Raw genomic sequence first — 14,951 nt, forward strand, 5'->3', positions numbered from 1 at the left:
CCATTTGAACGATTGTTTTTTTCTCCCCCTCCTACCCGCCCCCCACCCCAGTCTTTTCTAGCACTGGTGAACCTGTTATCTTATCCTGCTGTTTATGAGCTTGTAGGCAATCAAGGTCTTCCTAATAAAGAAGAATATTCTCTTCGTGAAGTCCCAACGAGTGTTATTGTAAGTCATTTTCTTTTAATCTTTCACTTTTTTAGTGCCGCTTTTTAATATTTGTAGTAAAAATGCAATTTAACAGAAAAAAGGTATACTAAATCACATTTAAAGACTGTTTGATTTATTAACCTATAGAATGTTAGCTTCTAAATTATCTGTAAATGGAATCTTTGATCCGGCTGTCTAACAGTGGTGGCACCTATTGAAATAACAAGGTTAAGGCTTCCCAACTAGGAAGGAGATTTGGCATATATAGAAGTATATGTATGAATTATTTTTATGTGACTTACGTTAATAAATTGTATCCAATGAGTCCAATGCATTTTCTGCTTATATTTTAAATGAACTACATATTACTGCCGCATGAGGGCAGTATATACATATTTATTTAATTTGAGACTTATTTTATATTCATACTCTAAGATGGGTAATTTGTTTTAATCATTCAGAGACATTTAGTTCCCCATCTTTGGGTAAGTTTATGAATTGAACACATAAATATGTGTATATATGCATTAGTAAAGAATTATTTAGTTCTGAAATTCCATTGTTAATCATTACTTTTATTTCTGGTCACTTTGTCCTGTGTGTTGTCTTTTTTTTATGGTTTTGACATTTTGAATTCTTCTAGTTCTTTTTGACCCTAAACATTTTATTTTTTTAAACTTTCTCTACTTTGGGAAATTTTTGATGATTTATATGAATGAAATATAAAGATAGGTATTTTTATCATTAAACCTTTATATTCTTGAAGTGTTCCAATTTTATCTTATCCTTACTTGTATCTTGGCACTTTTTTTTTTGCTTGTTTAATTTTTAAATTTAATTTTATTTTTTTATACAGCAGGTTTCTATTAGTCATCAATTTTATACACATCAGTGTATACATGTCAATCCCAATCTCCCAATTCATCCCACCCCCAACACCACCCCCACCCCCGCCGTGGCTTTCCCCTCTTGGTGTCCATACGTTTGTTCTCTACATCTGTGTCTCAATTTCTGTATCTTTGCACTTCTTAAGTAGTTTTATAATTAGCCATTTATGCGCCTGTCTTCCCTACTATACTGTGAGGGCCTGAGAGCAAGTAGGATATCTTGGTCATATTTACATATAGAAAATAGTAGATATCCAGTGAATGGTTTTTGAAAATATTTCTAATATTATTATGTTTATTGAAATCTATTATGGAACACAAGTACAAATGAATTATTTAGTGCAATGGCTTGGACGTTTGTTCTCAAGTTTTCGTGGATGTTCTACAGAGCATAGTCAGAAATATCTTTCCACTTAGGATTGGTCTTTTATTTAGTTTTTTGAAATTTATTTATTTATTTTTGGCTGCGTTGGGTCTTTGTTGCTGCGTGCGGGCTTTCTCTAGTTGCGGTGAGCGGGGATTACTCTTCATTGCAGTGCACAGGCTTCTCATTGCGGTGGCTTCTCTTGTTGTGGAGAACGGGCTCCAGGCGTGCGGGCTTCAGTAGTTGTGGTGCTCGGGCTCAGTAGTTGTGGCGCACGGGCTTAGTTGCTTCATGGCATGTGGGACCTTCCCGGACCAGGGATCGAACCCTCATCCCTTGCATTGGAAGATGGATTCTCAACCACTGGACCACCAGGAAGTCCTGATCCTCTATCTTTGAGATTACTCCTTAGTGGTACGTAGAGCTCATACTCATCCTTTTTTACAGTTACATAGTGCTCTTGTGTGGATGTACTAGAGTTTATTTATCCAATTGTCTGTTGGTGAACGCTTGGTTTCTTTCAGTCTTTTGCTGTTATCAATTATGCCAAAATTAGTAGCTTTGGTTTATCTTGTGTTTACCAGTATGTCTGTAATTTTTTTTTTTTGTATTGCTGCCTAACAAATTGCTACCAACTTAGCAAATTAAAACACCCACTTATTATAGGTCAGAAGTCAAGTACTGTGTGCCTGGGTTTTCTCCTCAGAGTATTAAAAAGACTGAAATAAAAATGTTGGCCAGGCTGAGTGCTTGTCTGGAGGCTCTGGGGAAAAATCCACGATAACAAATTCGTTCTTGTTATTGGCAGAAGTCAGTTTCTTATAGTTGTGGGATTGAAGTGCCTGATTTCCTGCTGGCTGTGAGCCAGGGGCTGTTTTCAGGATTTTGTCGGATTGTTCCCTCCATGTCAGCATTGAAGAACTTCACTCATGCTTTGAATCTCTCTGACTTCTCTTCTGTGACCAGAGAAAACTCTGCTTTTAAGTGTCTCATGTGATGAGATCGGAGCCACCCTGATAATCTCTCTTAAAATCAACTAATTAAGGGCTTTAATTACATCTGCAAAATCTCTTTACAGCACTACCTATTGATACATTAGTGTTTAAGGCCTGAGAATCTTGGGGCCATCTTAGAATTTTGCCTACTACTGATTTTTGGGCTGGATTTCTATAAGTGGGATCACTGAGTTGAAAGGTAAATTCATATGTAATTTTGGTATGTATTGCTAGATTTCCAACCACAGGGAATAATTCTTCTGCATTCCCATCAATAAGATATTATAGTGCTGGTTTCCTGGCAGGCTCATAGAAGATAATGTGGTCAGTGGTTTAGATATTTGTCTGACAGGAAAGAAGTGTTAATTTATATTTTTCTCATTATGAGCAGAGTATCTTTTCATATGTTTAATGTCCATTGACGTTTCTTCTTCTCATAGTGGTCTTTCAACTTATTTTTGCTTTTTTTCTATTTGTGTTATGTTTCGCAATTTTAAGAAATTCTTTATACTTTAAGAATATTTGGCCTTCACTCTTCATGGTTTCCTATTGAATATCTACCAAAATTCTAAGCCCTGGAACAACTTCCAACTTGTACTTATGTATATTAAAGATGAATGACACAAAATATTCTTTTCCTCTGACAGATATATTTTTCAATTGCTTTTCTATTTATTTTCTGTCTATGTATGTTGTATATTAGGTTGGACCCCTTTAGTTATTGGAGAAACTCAATTTGAATTAGTTTAGGCAAAAAAGGAATTGACTTACCATCTTGCAATAAAATCAGGGTCAAGTGGAAATAAAACTTTGAATTCAGTCAGGTCGACATCTGTCTCTCTTGCTTTCCCCACCCCCTTTCCTTTTATTGCTCTCCATTTTGATTTTATTGAAAGGCATATACATAGTATAGTGGTTAAGAGTTTGTATTCTGAAGCCAGACTGCCTGGATTAGATTCCTGGTTCTGCCTCTTACAAGCTGTGTGACCTTGGACAAGTTTGACCCATTTTCTCCTCTGTTAAAAAGAGGGCAATACTGTTACTATCTCAGGGTTGTTGTAAGAATTAAGTGAATTGAATTAAATATAAAAGTTTAAATCACTGACTGGCAGATAAGTGCTATATAATTGTTTGCTGTAATTATTATTAATATGTTCTTCTGCAGACGGTGTCCTCTATAGGAGAACACACGGGAGGGGACTACCTGTCATTCCATACTGACACATTCACCATACCCCCTTGTATTAGTTTGCTAGGGCTACCATAACAAATTACCACAAAGTGGGTGGCTTAAAACAACAAATTTATCCTCTCTCAGTTCTGGAGGCCAGAAGTCTGAAATCAAGGTGTCAACAGGACCACATTCCCTCCAAAGTTTCCAGGGGAGAATCCTTCCTTGCCTCTTCTCGTTTCTGGTGGTTTCAGGCATTTCATAGCTTGTTACTGCATCCCTCCCATTTCTGCCTCCATCTTCACATGGCCGTCTCCTTTTCTTTCTTAAATCTCCCTTTGTCTTTCTCTTATAAGAACACTTGTCATTAGATTTAGGGCCCACTTGCCTAATACAGGATGATCTTATTCTCAAGATCCTTAATTTAAATACCTCTGCAAAGACCCTTTTTCCAAATAGGGTAACAATCATAGGTTCTGGGGATTAGAACATAGACATATCTTTTTTTTTTTTTAGAGGGAGTCACCATTCAACTCACTACACCACCAGAGTGGCATTTTCCTCTACCTCCTGTCTATAGACTGAATGTTTGTATACCCCCCAAATTCATATGTTGAAACCTCATTCCCGGTGTGATAATATTTGGAGGTAAGGTCTTTATGGGGTGACTAGTGCCTTATTAAAAACCCTAGAGAAACCTCTCACCCCTTCTGCCATCTGAGGACACAGCAAAAAGATGACTGATCGTCTGTGAACTAGAAAGTAGGTCATCACCAGACGCAAAATCTCTGGCAACTTGATGTTGGACTAACCAGCCTCTAGAACTATGAGAAATAAACTTTCTGTTATATATAAGCCACTCAGTCTATGCTATTTTATTACAGCATCCAGAATGGACTAAGACACTCCCCACTTTGAAAAGTCCCAAGGGAGGACCTTAATAGACTGAGTTTTGTTCACGGATGTTTATGGACTAACCAATCACAAACCACTCCTAATAGTGCAGGTATAGGAGTATCGGCATTATGGTTGACATATTCCTCACCCTTCACTTGGCCCTTTCTTAAGTAAAAGGGATCAGATAGCACAAACACAGCCACTGGGACAATTGTAAACAGAATAGGCACTCAAACATATATTGATTTATAGAGAATGCATATTCCTCTTTGTTTTTCCAGTCTTGGTTTCATTCTGGCTTACTAGATTACTGAACATATTCTCAAGCTAGACAGTATGCTTTTAAAAAAGCACAGAGTTTCAGACTCCTTTTTGCGTCCCAAGCCTTACTTGCACTAACTTATTTCTCAAGCTGTTGCTTAATTTAGGAAACTGATTGCCTTATTGACACACATTGTAGTGCTTAGAAACTGAATTTCTCCATAAGGTGGGCTTCCTGGGAGTTTCCTTTACTTCCCAAAGTGGTGATCCATCAGTTTAATCCTCTTTGAAGAAGAATTTTTTTACTGTAACATTTGTTCTCTGAAAATGCATTATCATCGTTAGATAGCTGCTATTAGCTTGTTGGTAATACATTCTCTACCTTGTATTCTTACAGTATCTAGTACTTCGATTCAGAACTAGAACTTTGGAGTCACAAGGTGTCACGTACTGTTTTGAAATGAGTGTCCAGCTAAGTAGCAGCCAACAAGGACAGATTATTTAAGATAGCAGTCCTTTAATTCTTCATTGTTAGGCAGTTTATTTAATATTTGCTGATTGTAAACTCGTGCTAATATTATTTACACATTTTACAAGATATTTGTAGAATGGTAAATGCATTCCTAAGTGTTCCATGTAAACTTTCAGTTGGTAAGTTCATACAAAATCCAGTGTTTACTGTGTCTTGTTTAGTATTTTTCAGATGTGATTTTTAGATCCATTATTTCCTCCTCCTTACAGTCTTATTTCCTGGCCTCTTACGTATTTGATGTGTTTGTACTATCATCTACATAGACCTCAAGAAATATTATGTGACTTTATTCCCTAGCATAACCGTTCTTCTTCTGCCCTGTTGGTTACAGAAATATCTTGAATTTAAACTCATGGAAAGTAACAAGTTTCTTGGTCAGAAAAATGATCAATGAGAGAGACAAGTATTTGCTATGAATAAATTTCTTAGGCCTGAACCCAAATATATGCACAAAAGCCCGGTCTTATAGAAAGAAAGCCTTTTAGAGAATGCTCAAAATTTTGTGATAGGCTTAAATTGTCAGTGCTTGGGACAATTGATGGCACCTAGGCATCAGGTTCTCTCTGTACTTGCATCAGTGATTTTTAAGCATGGTCACCCATTGGAACAACTTTGGGAAGCTTTTACAAGGATGTTAATGCCAGAATCATACCCCAGGGATAGTGACTTAATTGCTTTGAGATAGAGCTTGGGCAGCTATTACATTTACTTTTTTTTTTTTTTTTTTTTTTTTGGCTGTGTTGGGGTTTCTTTGCTGTGCGTGGGGTTTCTCTAGTTGCAGCGAGTGGGGGCTACTCTTCATTGCAGTGCGCAGGCTTCTCATTGTGGCGGCTTCTCTTGTTGTGGAGCACGGGCTCTAGGTGCGTGGGCTTCAGTAGTTGTTGCATGCAGGCTCAGATGTGGCTCGCGGGCTCTAGAGAGCAGGCTCAGTAGTTGTGGCTCACGGGCTCTAGAGCTCAGGCTCGGTAGTTGTGGCGCACGGGCTTTGTTGCTCCGCCACATGTGGGATCTTCCCAGACCAGGGCTCGCACCCGTGTCCCCTGCATTGGCAGGCAGTTTCTTAACCACTGTGCTGCCAGGGAGGCCCTATATTTACTTTCTAAGTTCTCTAGGTGATTGCAGTGTTTGCTCAGGGCTGGAAACCACTGATTTACATGAGCAGAGAATATCTATTAACGAAATCTCAAATAGTTCCTAGACAAAACTATTTAAATCCACTGTTCATGCTTCACATTTTTAGAGTTCATATTTGTTTTTCAAGGTAGTTTACATTTTTAGCAGTTTAAACAGTATTTAACTGGCTGCAATAAGCAGTTTTGGCTAAACGTTTAATTCATTTCAGGAATGTTTACACGTCTTGATGCTCATACCACACCCAGACCAATTAATTCAGAATCTCTAGGGGTGAGATTTAGGCTTAATCAAAAAAAAGTTTTTTTAGGGCTTCCCTGGTGGCGCAGTGGTTGAGAGTCCGTCTGCCGATGCAGGGGACACGGCTTCGTGCCCCGGTCTGGGAAGATCCCACATGCCGCAGAGCAGCTAGGCCCGTGAGCCATGGCCGCTGAGCCTGCGCGTCCGGAGCCTGTGCTCCTCAACGGGAGAGGCCGCAGCAGTGAGAGGCCCGTGTACCGCAAAAAAAAAAAAAAAAAAGTTTTTTTAAACAGCTCCCTACATTCAAATGCAAAGCCGAGTTTGAGAACCACAAATCTAAATAAATATTTGTTGATTTGATTTTCTTTAAATGGTTTCAGCCAAGAACAGTCTAACTCTAAGTCTCTTTTACAGGATATTATTGACAGACTTATAATTTTGAATTCTGAAGCCAAGATTCGTTCTTTATTCAACTATGAACAATCACACATCTTTGGTCTAAGGTAAGATGCTGAATTTCACTTGATGTTTTCTTATTGCAAAAACAGTTAAGGATATGTTCTATATACTTTAAAAATGTATTTAAAATAAGCTAATTTTTACAGCATGTTTCCTGTAATATTACAAAGTAATTTATAGTCATTAGATTTTTACATTATGGCCTTTGCCACATTTAGGTTCTGTATTATCACAGTGTCTTTCACTTTTGCTCGATTCGTTAGAGGCATTCTGTGGACTATTCAGTTTACTCAGGAGTCAACTGGGGTTTCCCTGGATTGGTGTTGGATTGGACTCCTGCCATAATGTAGTCTTGAAAGAGGCCTAGAAATGGATGATTTATCTTGCCCAAATGTTGCTCCTCGATGTTAATCATACTCTTTAACCAATCATACTCTTTAAATTCTGGTTGAATTTATATTCCTTAACATTTAAAAGCGACTGAATTAAAGAAAATTTTCACTTTCATGGTTTCATGATTTCCTTTCTACTAGCAAAGTAACTTTTTCAAGTATGAGGGGGAGGGGGTCAGTGAGAATGTTCTACCTAAGAAATAAAGCAATTACTTTTCTAAAATTAGATTTTTCTAATGGTAGTGTATATTATAAGTCTTAAGCCTTTTTTTTTTTTTTTTACATTCATTAATAGCTGAGCTTCATTTTTGGACTTTATATTTCAAAGAAGGTAGGAAAAAAAGCTGCAGCTATTATAGTTCTTTGGGGTGGTATGCTCTTTATCTCAAAACGTACTTTCACATTAAATTTTAACTTTCTGTGAATAGCATCAGATAATCATATAACAAGCAGTGATGAGGAATTTTGGGGAAAATCTATCAGTAGAATCTCCTTTTGCATAGCAAGTATGTTTCTGAGTTTTCTAATTATAGAACATAGATTTTGGTCTCTTGTTATTAATACGTTGAGTGAATTTTTTTTTCTGTATGTTTTCTTTCTTTTATAGAGTAATATTTTCTTTTGGTGTTCTTCTGGCAAAATATTTAACAGTAGGATTTTAAGTCATGTGAAAAGCAATCCAAGAAGTAAAATGCTCCTGGGAATAAAATACATTAATTTGCGTAGTGTACGCTTCCTCATAATGTCTAAATGGAGTCATTCTATCCTACACTAGAAAATTTGCCATCCCATTGTTGATGCATATAATAGCCGTGCAATATAGTGGTCAGCAACATGGACTCTGGAGTCAGTCTACCTACTGTTTACTAGTTTTGTGAAGTGAGATCTCAGTTACCAATCTGTAAAATGGAGGATAATTATATACTTTTCCTCACAGAGTTACCATGAGACTTACATATGAAAAATTAGAAAGGCTTATAGCAGTGCTTGGCACATAGAAAGCACTATAAAAATGTTAGTAATAGATATAAAGTAGCAGTACTTCAAGTGTTTCTTTATATCTGTCTACTTGCTGTATACGGTTTTTGAGTTTTACTTAGGAAATAAATTGACTTCATTTTTTCAGTATCTTAGTAGTCTTCCACATCTGCCAAGAAATGTGCTGTTTATAATATCAGCATTCAGACAAAGAAAATGACAAAACCACTTTTTGAGGAAAAGTTTGTATTTTAATTTTGTGTGTCTTTTAACAAATTTTTCTTTGACAAGAAATTTCATAGTATTTTGAAGTCCATTCTTATAATACTCAGTTGTATTTTTAAGTTATGCATCTCAAGTTAACTTTCATTTTTTAAATGAAACTTTCATTTTTCTGTGAAAGTTTACTTTCATTTTTTAAATGAAACTCATTTTTCTATGAAAGTTTACTTTCATTTGTCTACTATTTCAGTCTAGCATTGGTCACTGAGGTCCAGTGGTGATAATTTAAATCATAGCTTAGTATTATATAAATCTCGTGTTTCTGTGTATTTCAGATTTTTGCCTGTATCATTTTCTTTCACTCCCACAGTTTTTTGTTTTTAATTGTACGTTCCCTCCCAGTAAATCATCTCATTAATGTGTTTGATTTCTACATTTAGCATTGCTTTGTTCCATTCACTTTATTTTTTTTCCCCTTGCTTCAAAAATCTAGACTAGCATGATGGTAAGTTTGATACAATTTCTCTAGGTTTACCACAGCTCTTAGATGAGGCTAATTTGAGGCTTAAGGAAATGTGGATTTTCACATTCAACAGCATCACATTCTATTTAAGCTTCTGAATTTTTATTTGCCAAGATCTTCTTACAAATCTTATATTGTAAATGACTAATATACAAGAAGGTTGCTCCTTTGATTAGCCCTCCTATCCTCTTTGTTTCCTCTTCCAACCTGTCCTTTTCTACTGCTGGTATCAGTGTGCAGACATGCCTTCACATGTCCCATTTTACAATGAAATGAAACAAAACACACGCACAAAGAAACTCCTCGACATCACATCTCTCTGCAGTCACCGTCCTATTTCTCTGCGTCTTGCAGCAAAACATATCTATACGAACTGTCCCTACTTGCTCACCTCTGCTTACTCCTCAGCCCCCTTAGATTTGACACTGACTTTACAGTTCCGTCAGAACTGCACATCCTGCTCATCTCAAGGTCACTTATAACTTTTATGCTGATGAATCTAGTGGATTCTTCTCTTGATTCTCATCTTACTGTAAGTAACATTTGACATAATGGGCCATTTCTATGTGAAAGTTCTTTTAGCTTCTGTGATACCATATACTCCTATGGCTGCAGTTTCTCCTTTTCATTCTCTAAGCAAACTCTGAATGTTAGAATACTCAGGGCTTGGTCCTGGGTCCACTTTTTTTCTTTATACTCTGCCCCTAGTTCATCCACTTACTCCTTTGACTTTAAGTATCATCTGTATGCCAATGGATGCCCCAATTTATATCCTCAATCTAAGCTATCATTCTGAGCTACCAGACTCATATATATGACTGCATTCCTGATATCTCAATTCATACATTTCTCAGATATCACAAACTTGTCTAAAATTGAACTCTTGGGTCTCCTCCCACAAAAACAAAACAAATCTTTCATTTCCATCTCATGAAGTGGCCCAACTATCTATTTAGTTGTTCAATCTTGAGTCATCTTAACTTTCTTTGTGTTTCAAACAATAATTTGTCTTTATTATAAAGAAATTAACCAATGCAGGAAATTAAATATAATAAATTAAATGAAAGTCCTCCTAACTGAAAGTGATATTATTAACACTGAGGAAAATCATTCTACATGTCTTCTATGCATATACAGACAGAAGAATAGCTATATGGAAATATTTTATTAAAATGGAATCATAATATGGTTTCTACTTTAAATTCTAAATGAATTTTATAGGAAAGGAAAAGAAACCCTAGTGAAACAGAAGGAATTGCTGAATTTCAAATAGCTGTTTTTTTCACACCAGAGGTAATTATTTCCCCAGCATTTCCTAGAGCTTAAGAACAAAGATTATATAAAACACTTCAAGTGGTTTGAGCATTATAATTCACTTTTAGACAGTATGCTCTTTGCTACATGTGGGAGATGTAATAATGTGTGAATATGATGTGGTTCTCATTCTCTTTAACCTGGCTATCTAGTGAGGAATTGGATTTTAAGATAATGAAAAATGTGAGGTAATTAATGCAGAAGAGAATAGCATCTTTATAAAGCTCTCCATCTTCCCATTTTAAATAACTGGCAATTCCAGACTCTATTATGGGCCTTTCAAGGAGCTCTAGAATATCTCCACCTTTCCTGTGTATAATATTTTCCACCTTCCTCAGCCTGAACTAATGCTCTGAGTAGGTTAGACTTATCTCCCTCAGGCACAGTGTTTATTATTGCCTCTATACCTGTTTGAATATTGTCTTCACTTTTGCTGTCTTTGTACAAATTTGGATCATCCTTCAAGGCAAAGCTTGCTTCATGAATTACTTTCTCCATGACTTATTATAAGAACACTCTGATAATTTTCCTGAATGTCCTTTGCCTTCTTTGTCATTCACACATTCTTAATTTTGTTTCTGTCTCTGACTAAAACTTAAATTTCCCGAGGGAGTATCATTTTCTTTTACTTTCATGTCCACTACATTGCCAAGTACTTTTTGGTTATTTGTTTAACATTCATTTGCTAAATATGTTGATTAAAAACAGTTGCCTGGAAACTTTTTTAAAGAAAGCTGTGCGTTTATTATATGCTGGGTGCAAATTATTTTCTTGAACACCTGTGTTTTAAGGGCACTAATTAAGGCACAATGAGGTTTTTGTCCTCGATAATTTGAGCTATAATTAACATGATGTGTTAATTTCAGGTGTGTAACCTAATGAGTTGATACTTGTATGTATTGTGAAAGGGTCACCACAAAAGTCTAGTTAAGATCATCATCATACCTAGTTACAGGAATCTTTTTTTTCTTGTGATGAGAACTTTTAAGATTTACTGTCTTAGCAACTTTCAAATACGGAATACACTCTTCACCCATTTTGCTCACCACCCCCCGCCCCCCGCCCTTGGCAATCACCAGTTTGTTCTCTGTATCTGAGCTATTTGGGTTTTTTTATTCCACATGTAAGTGATCATACGGTATTTGTCTTTCTGACTTATTTCACTTACTGTAATGCCCTCAAGGTCCATCCATATTATTGCAAATGGCAAGATTTTGTTTTTTATTGCTGAATAATCTCATTATATATAACATATTTTCTTTATCCATTTATTCATCAATGGCAATTTGTTTTATGTCTTGGTTACTATAAATAATGCTGCTGTGAACATGGGGGTGCATATATCTTTTTGAATTAGTGTTTTTCATTTTCTTTGGGTAAATACCTAGAAGTGGAATTGCTGGATTATATGGTAGCTCTACTTTTAATTTTTTGAGGAACCTCTGTACTGTTTTCCATGATGGCTGTACCAATTCACATTCCCCCAACAGTGCACAAGAGTTCTCTTATCTCCACATCCTCACTAAAGTTATTTCTTGGTGTTTTTGATAATAGCCATTCTAACAAGTGTGAGGTGTTCTCCTTGTGGTTTTGATTTACATTACCCTGATGATTAGGGATGTTGAGCATCTTTCACGTACCTGTTGGCCATCCATATGTTGTCTTTGGAAAAAAAAGTTTATTTAGACCCTCTGCCCATTTTTAAATCAGATTTTTTTTTTTTTTTTTGCTATTGGGTTATATGAGTTCTTTATATATTTTGGATATTAACCCGTCATCACATATATGATTTGCAACTTTTTTTCTCCCATTATGTAGGTTGCCTTTTCATTCTGTTGATTTCCTTTGTTGTGCAGAAGCACTTTAGTTTCATGTAGTCCTGCTTGTTCATCTTTGCTCTTGTTGCCTTTTCTTATTGTTGTAATATCCCCTGGAAACTTTTAATGTTGCTCAGGGCTTAGCAGTTTAAGATTTTCTCAACCATCTGTAGGTTAGAGGAATTTTATACTCTTCCCTAGAATATTTTATTTCCGTATGAAAACTGTATATCTTACAGAGAAAGAATTACATCATTATTTAATATTAATAGTTTTCTTTTTATCAAACTAAAAATTAAGTTTTAGTTATAGACTGTAGAATTGCTTATTTTTAACATCTTAAATCTTAGGTAGTCATTCTTAATTATACACATTAAAATTTAATATGGTTAAAAATGTTAATATAGTTCTCCTAAAACCTATTACTACTTTACTTGAAGCCCTAATGTGGCTTATTTGTTAATTTTCTACAAAGCAAAACTCAGGAATCTATACTTAAAGAATAGCCTTTAAAATTAATCATTTTCTGTTTCAGTTATTTTATATTTATCAATCAGTAAGTTTTATACATAGTAAAATGAACAGTTTTATGTATAACTAACTTTGTAAAAAGTTTGACCTGCGAGATGACTTTAAGAGGAAAAGTGAAATATACATATTTGTTTTTCAGTTTAGAAACAGCCTGGTTATCTTGAACATAGACAAGTGTTAATATTCCATCACAACAAATCACCAAATTATTTATTTCCAGTGACCCAGATGCTAACTAGAGTTAAATCTTTTTAACACTGGTAATAAGAAATAATTTTAAAATTCTCTTGTAATCTTTTTTTAACATTGGAAATTAGAGTATAATATGACTACAAAACTATCCACATTTTGGATTTTGGATATACACACATGCACATATCCAATATTTAATTTTATTCTATTGTTAATTTAAATAATCAAATGGTCTGTTGCTAATCGAAGATATCAGTAACTGATTCAGAATTCTTAATCAAAGAATTCCTGTTTATATGGAATAATTGGAATATAATGAAAACAAAAGAAAACAATACTCATTATCCTCTTAAGGGAAAACTCACACCTTTTAAAGACAACCACCACTAACCTCTTCATGCCTATATTTCCTTTGGCTGAAAATACTTTTTTGAAAAATATGCTTACTGTTTTTAAAACTACCTTAATTATTTTAAATTTTTCTTTCATACCTATAAGTATTTATATCATAATTTTAAAGGACTAAATAATATTCCAGTGCATGGATAAATCCCAACTTTCTGTTTTTATACACTTTTTTTTTTACATTCATTAATAGCTGAGCTTCATTTTTGGACTTTATATTTCAAAGAAGGTAGGAAAAAAAGCTGCAGCTATTATAGTTCTTTGGGGTGGTATGCTCTTTATCTCAAAACGTACTTTCACATTAAATTTTAACTTTCTGTGAATAGCATCAGATAATCATATAACAAGCAGTGATGAGGAATTTTGGGGAAAATCTATCAGTAGAATCTCCTTTTGCATAGCAAGTATGTTTCTGAGTTTTCTAATTATAGAACATAGATTTTGGTCTCTTGTTATTAATACGTTGAGTGAATTTTTTTTTCTGTATGTTTTCTTTCTTTTATAGAGTAATATTTTCTTTTGGTGTTCTTCTGGCAAAATATTTAACAGTAGGATTTTAAGTCATGTGAAAAGCAATCCAAGAAGTAAAATGCTCCTGGGAATAAAATACATTAATTTGCGTAGTGTACGCTTCCTCATAATGTCTAAATGGAGTCATTCTATCCTACACTAGAAAATTTGCCATCCCATTGTTGATGCATATAATAGCCGTGCAATATAGTGGTCAGCAACATGGACTCTGGAGTCAGTCTACCTACTGTTTACTAGTTTTGTGAAGTGAGATCTCAGTTACCAATCTGTAAAATGGAGGATAATTATATACTTTTCCTCACAGAGTTACCATGAGACTTACATATGAAAAATTAGAAAGGCTTATAGCAGTGCTTGGCACATAGAAAGCACTATAAAAATGTTAGTAATAGATATAAAGTAGCAGTACTTCAAGTGTTTCTTTATATCTGTCTACTTGCTGTATACGGTTTTTGAGTTTTACTTAGGAAATAAATTGACTTCATTTTTTCAGTATCTTAGTAGTCTTCCACATCTGCCAAGAAATGTGCTGTTTATAATATCAGCATTCAAAGAAAATGACAAAACCACTTTTTGAGGAAAAGTTTGTATTTTAATTTTGTGTGTCTTTTAACAAATTTTTCTTTGACAAGAAATTTCATAGTATTTTGAAGTCCATTCTTATAATACTCAGTTGTATTTTTAAGTTATGCATCTCAAGTTAACTTTCATTTTTTAAATGAAACTTTCATTTTTCTGTGAAAGTTTACTTTCATTTTTTAAATGAAACTCATTTTTCTATGAAAGTTTACTTTCATTTGTCTACTATTTCAGTCTAGCATTGGTCACTGAGGTCCAGTGGTGATAATTTAAATCATAGCTTAGTATTATATAAATCTCGTGTTTCTGTGTATTTCAGATTTTTGCCTGTATCATTTTCTTTCACTCCCACAGTTTTTTGTTTTTAATTGTACGTTCCC

The 14,951-nt window shown here is 34.8% G+C and overlaps 1 protein-coding gene across 1 annotated transcript in view; it reads left to right on the forward strand.

The window, feature by feature from the left end:
• Window positions 1-14,951, forward strand: part of TBC1D32 (TBC1 domain family member 32) — a 229,217-nt gene that overhangs the window by 84,538 nt on the left and 129,728 nt on the right. The window contains exons 22-23 of the mRNA XM_007116575.3: window positions 52-168; window positions 7,043-7,131. Coding sequence (XP_007116637.2) covers window positions 52-168; window positions 7,043-7,131 — 206 coding nt within the window. The remainder of the gene's footprint in view (window positions 1-51; window positions 169-7,042; window positions 7,132-14,951) is intronic.

This window comes from Physeter macrocephalus, chromosome 10 (genome assembly GCF_002837175.3).
Source record: "Physeter macrocephalus isolate SW-GA chromosome 10, ASM283717v5, whole genome shotgun sequence".
NCBI classification, from domain to species: domain Eukaryota; kingdom Metazoa; phylum Chordata; class Mammalia; order Artiodactyla; family Physeteridae; genus Physeter; species Physeter macrocephalus.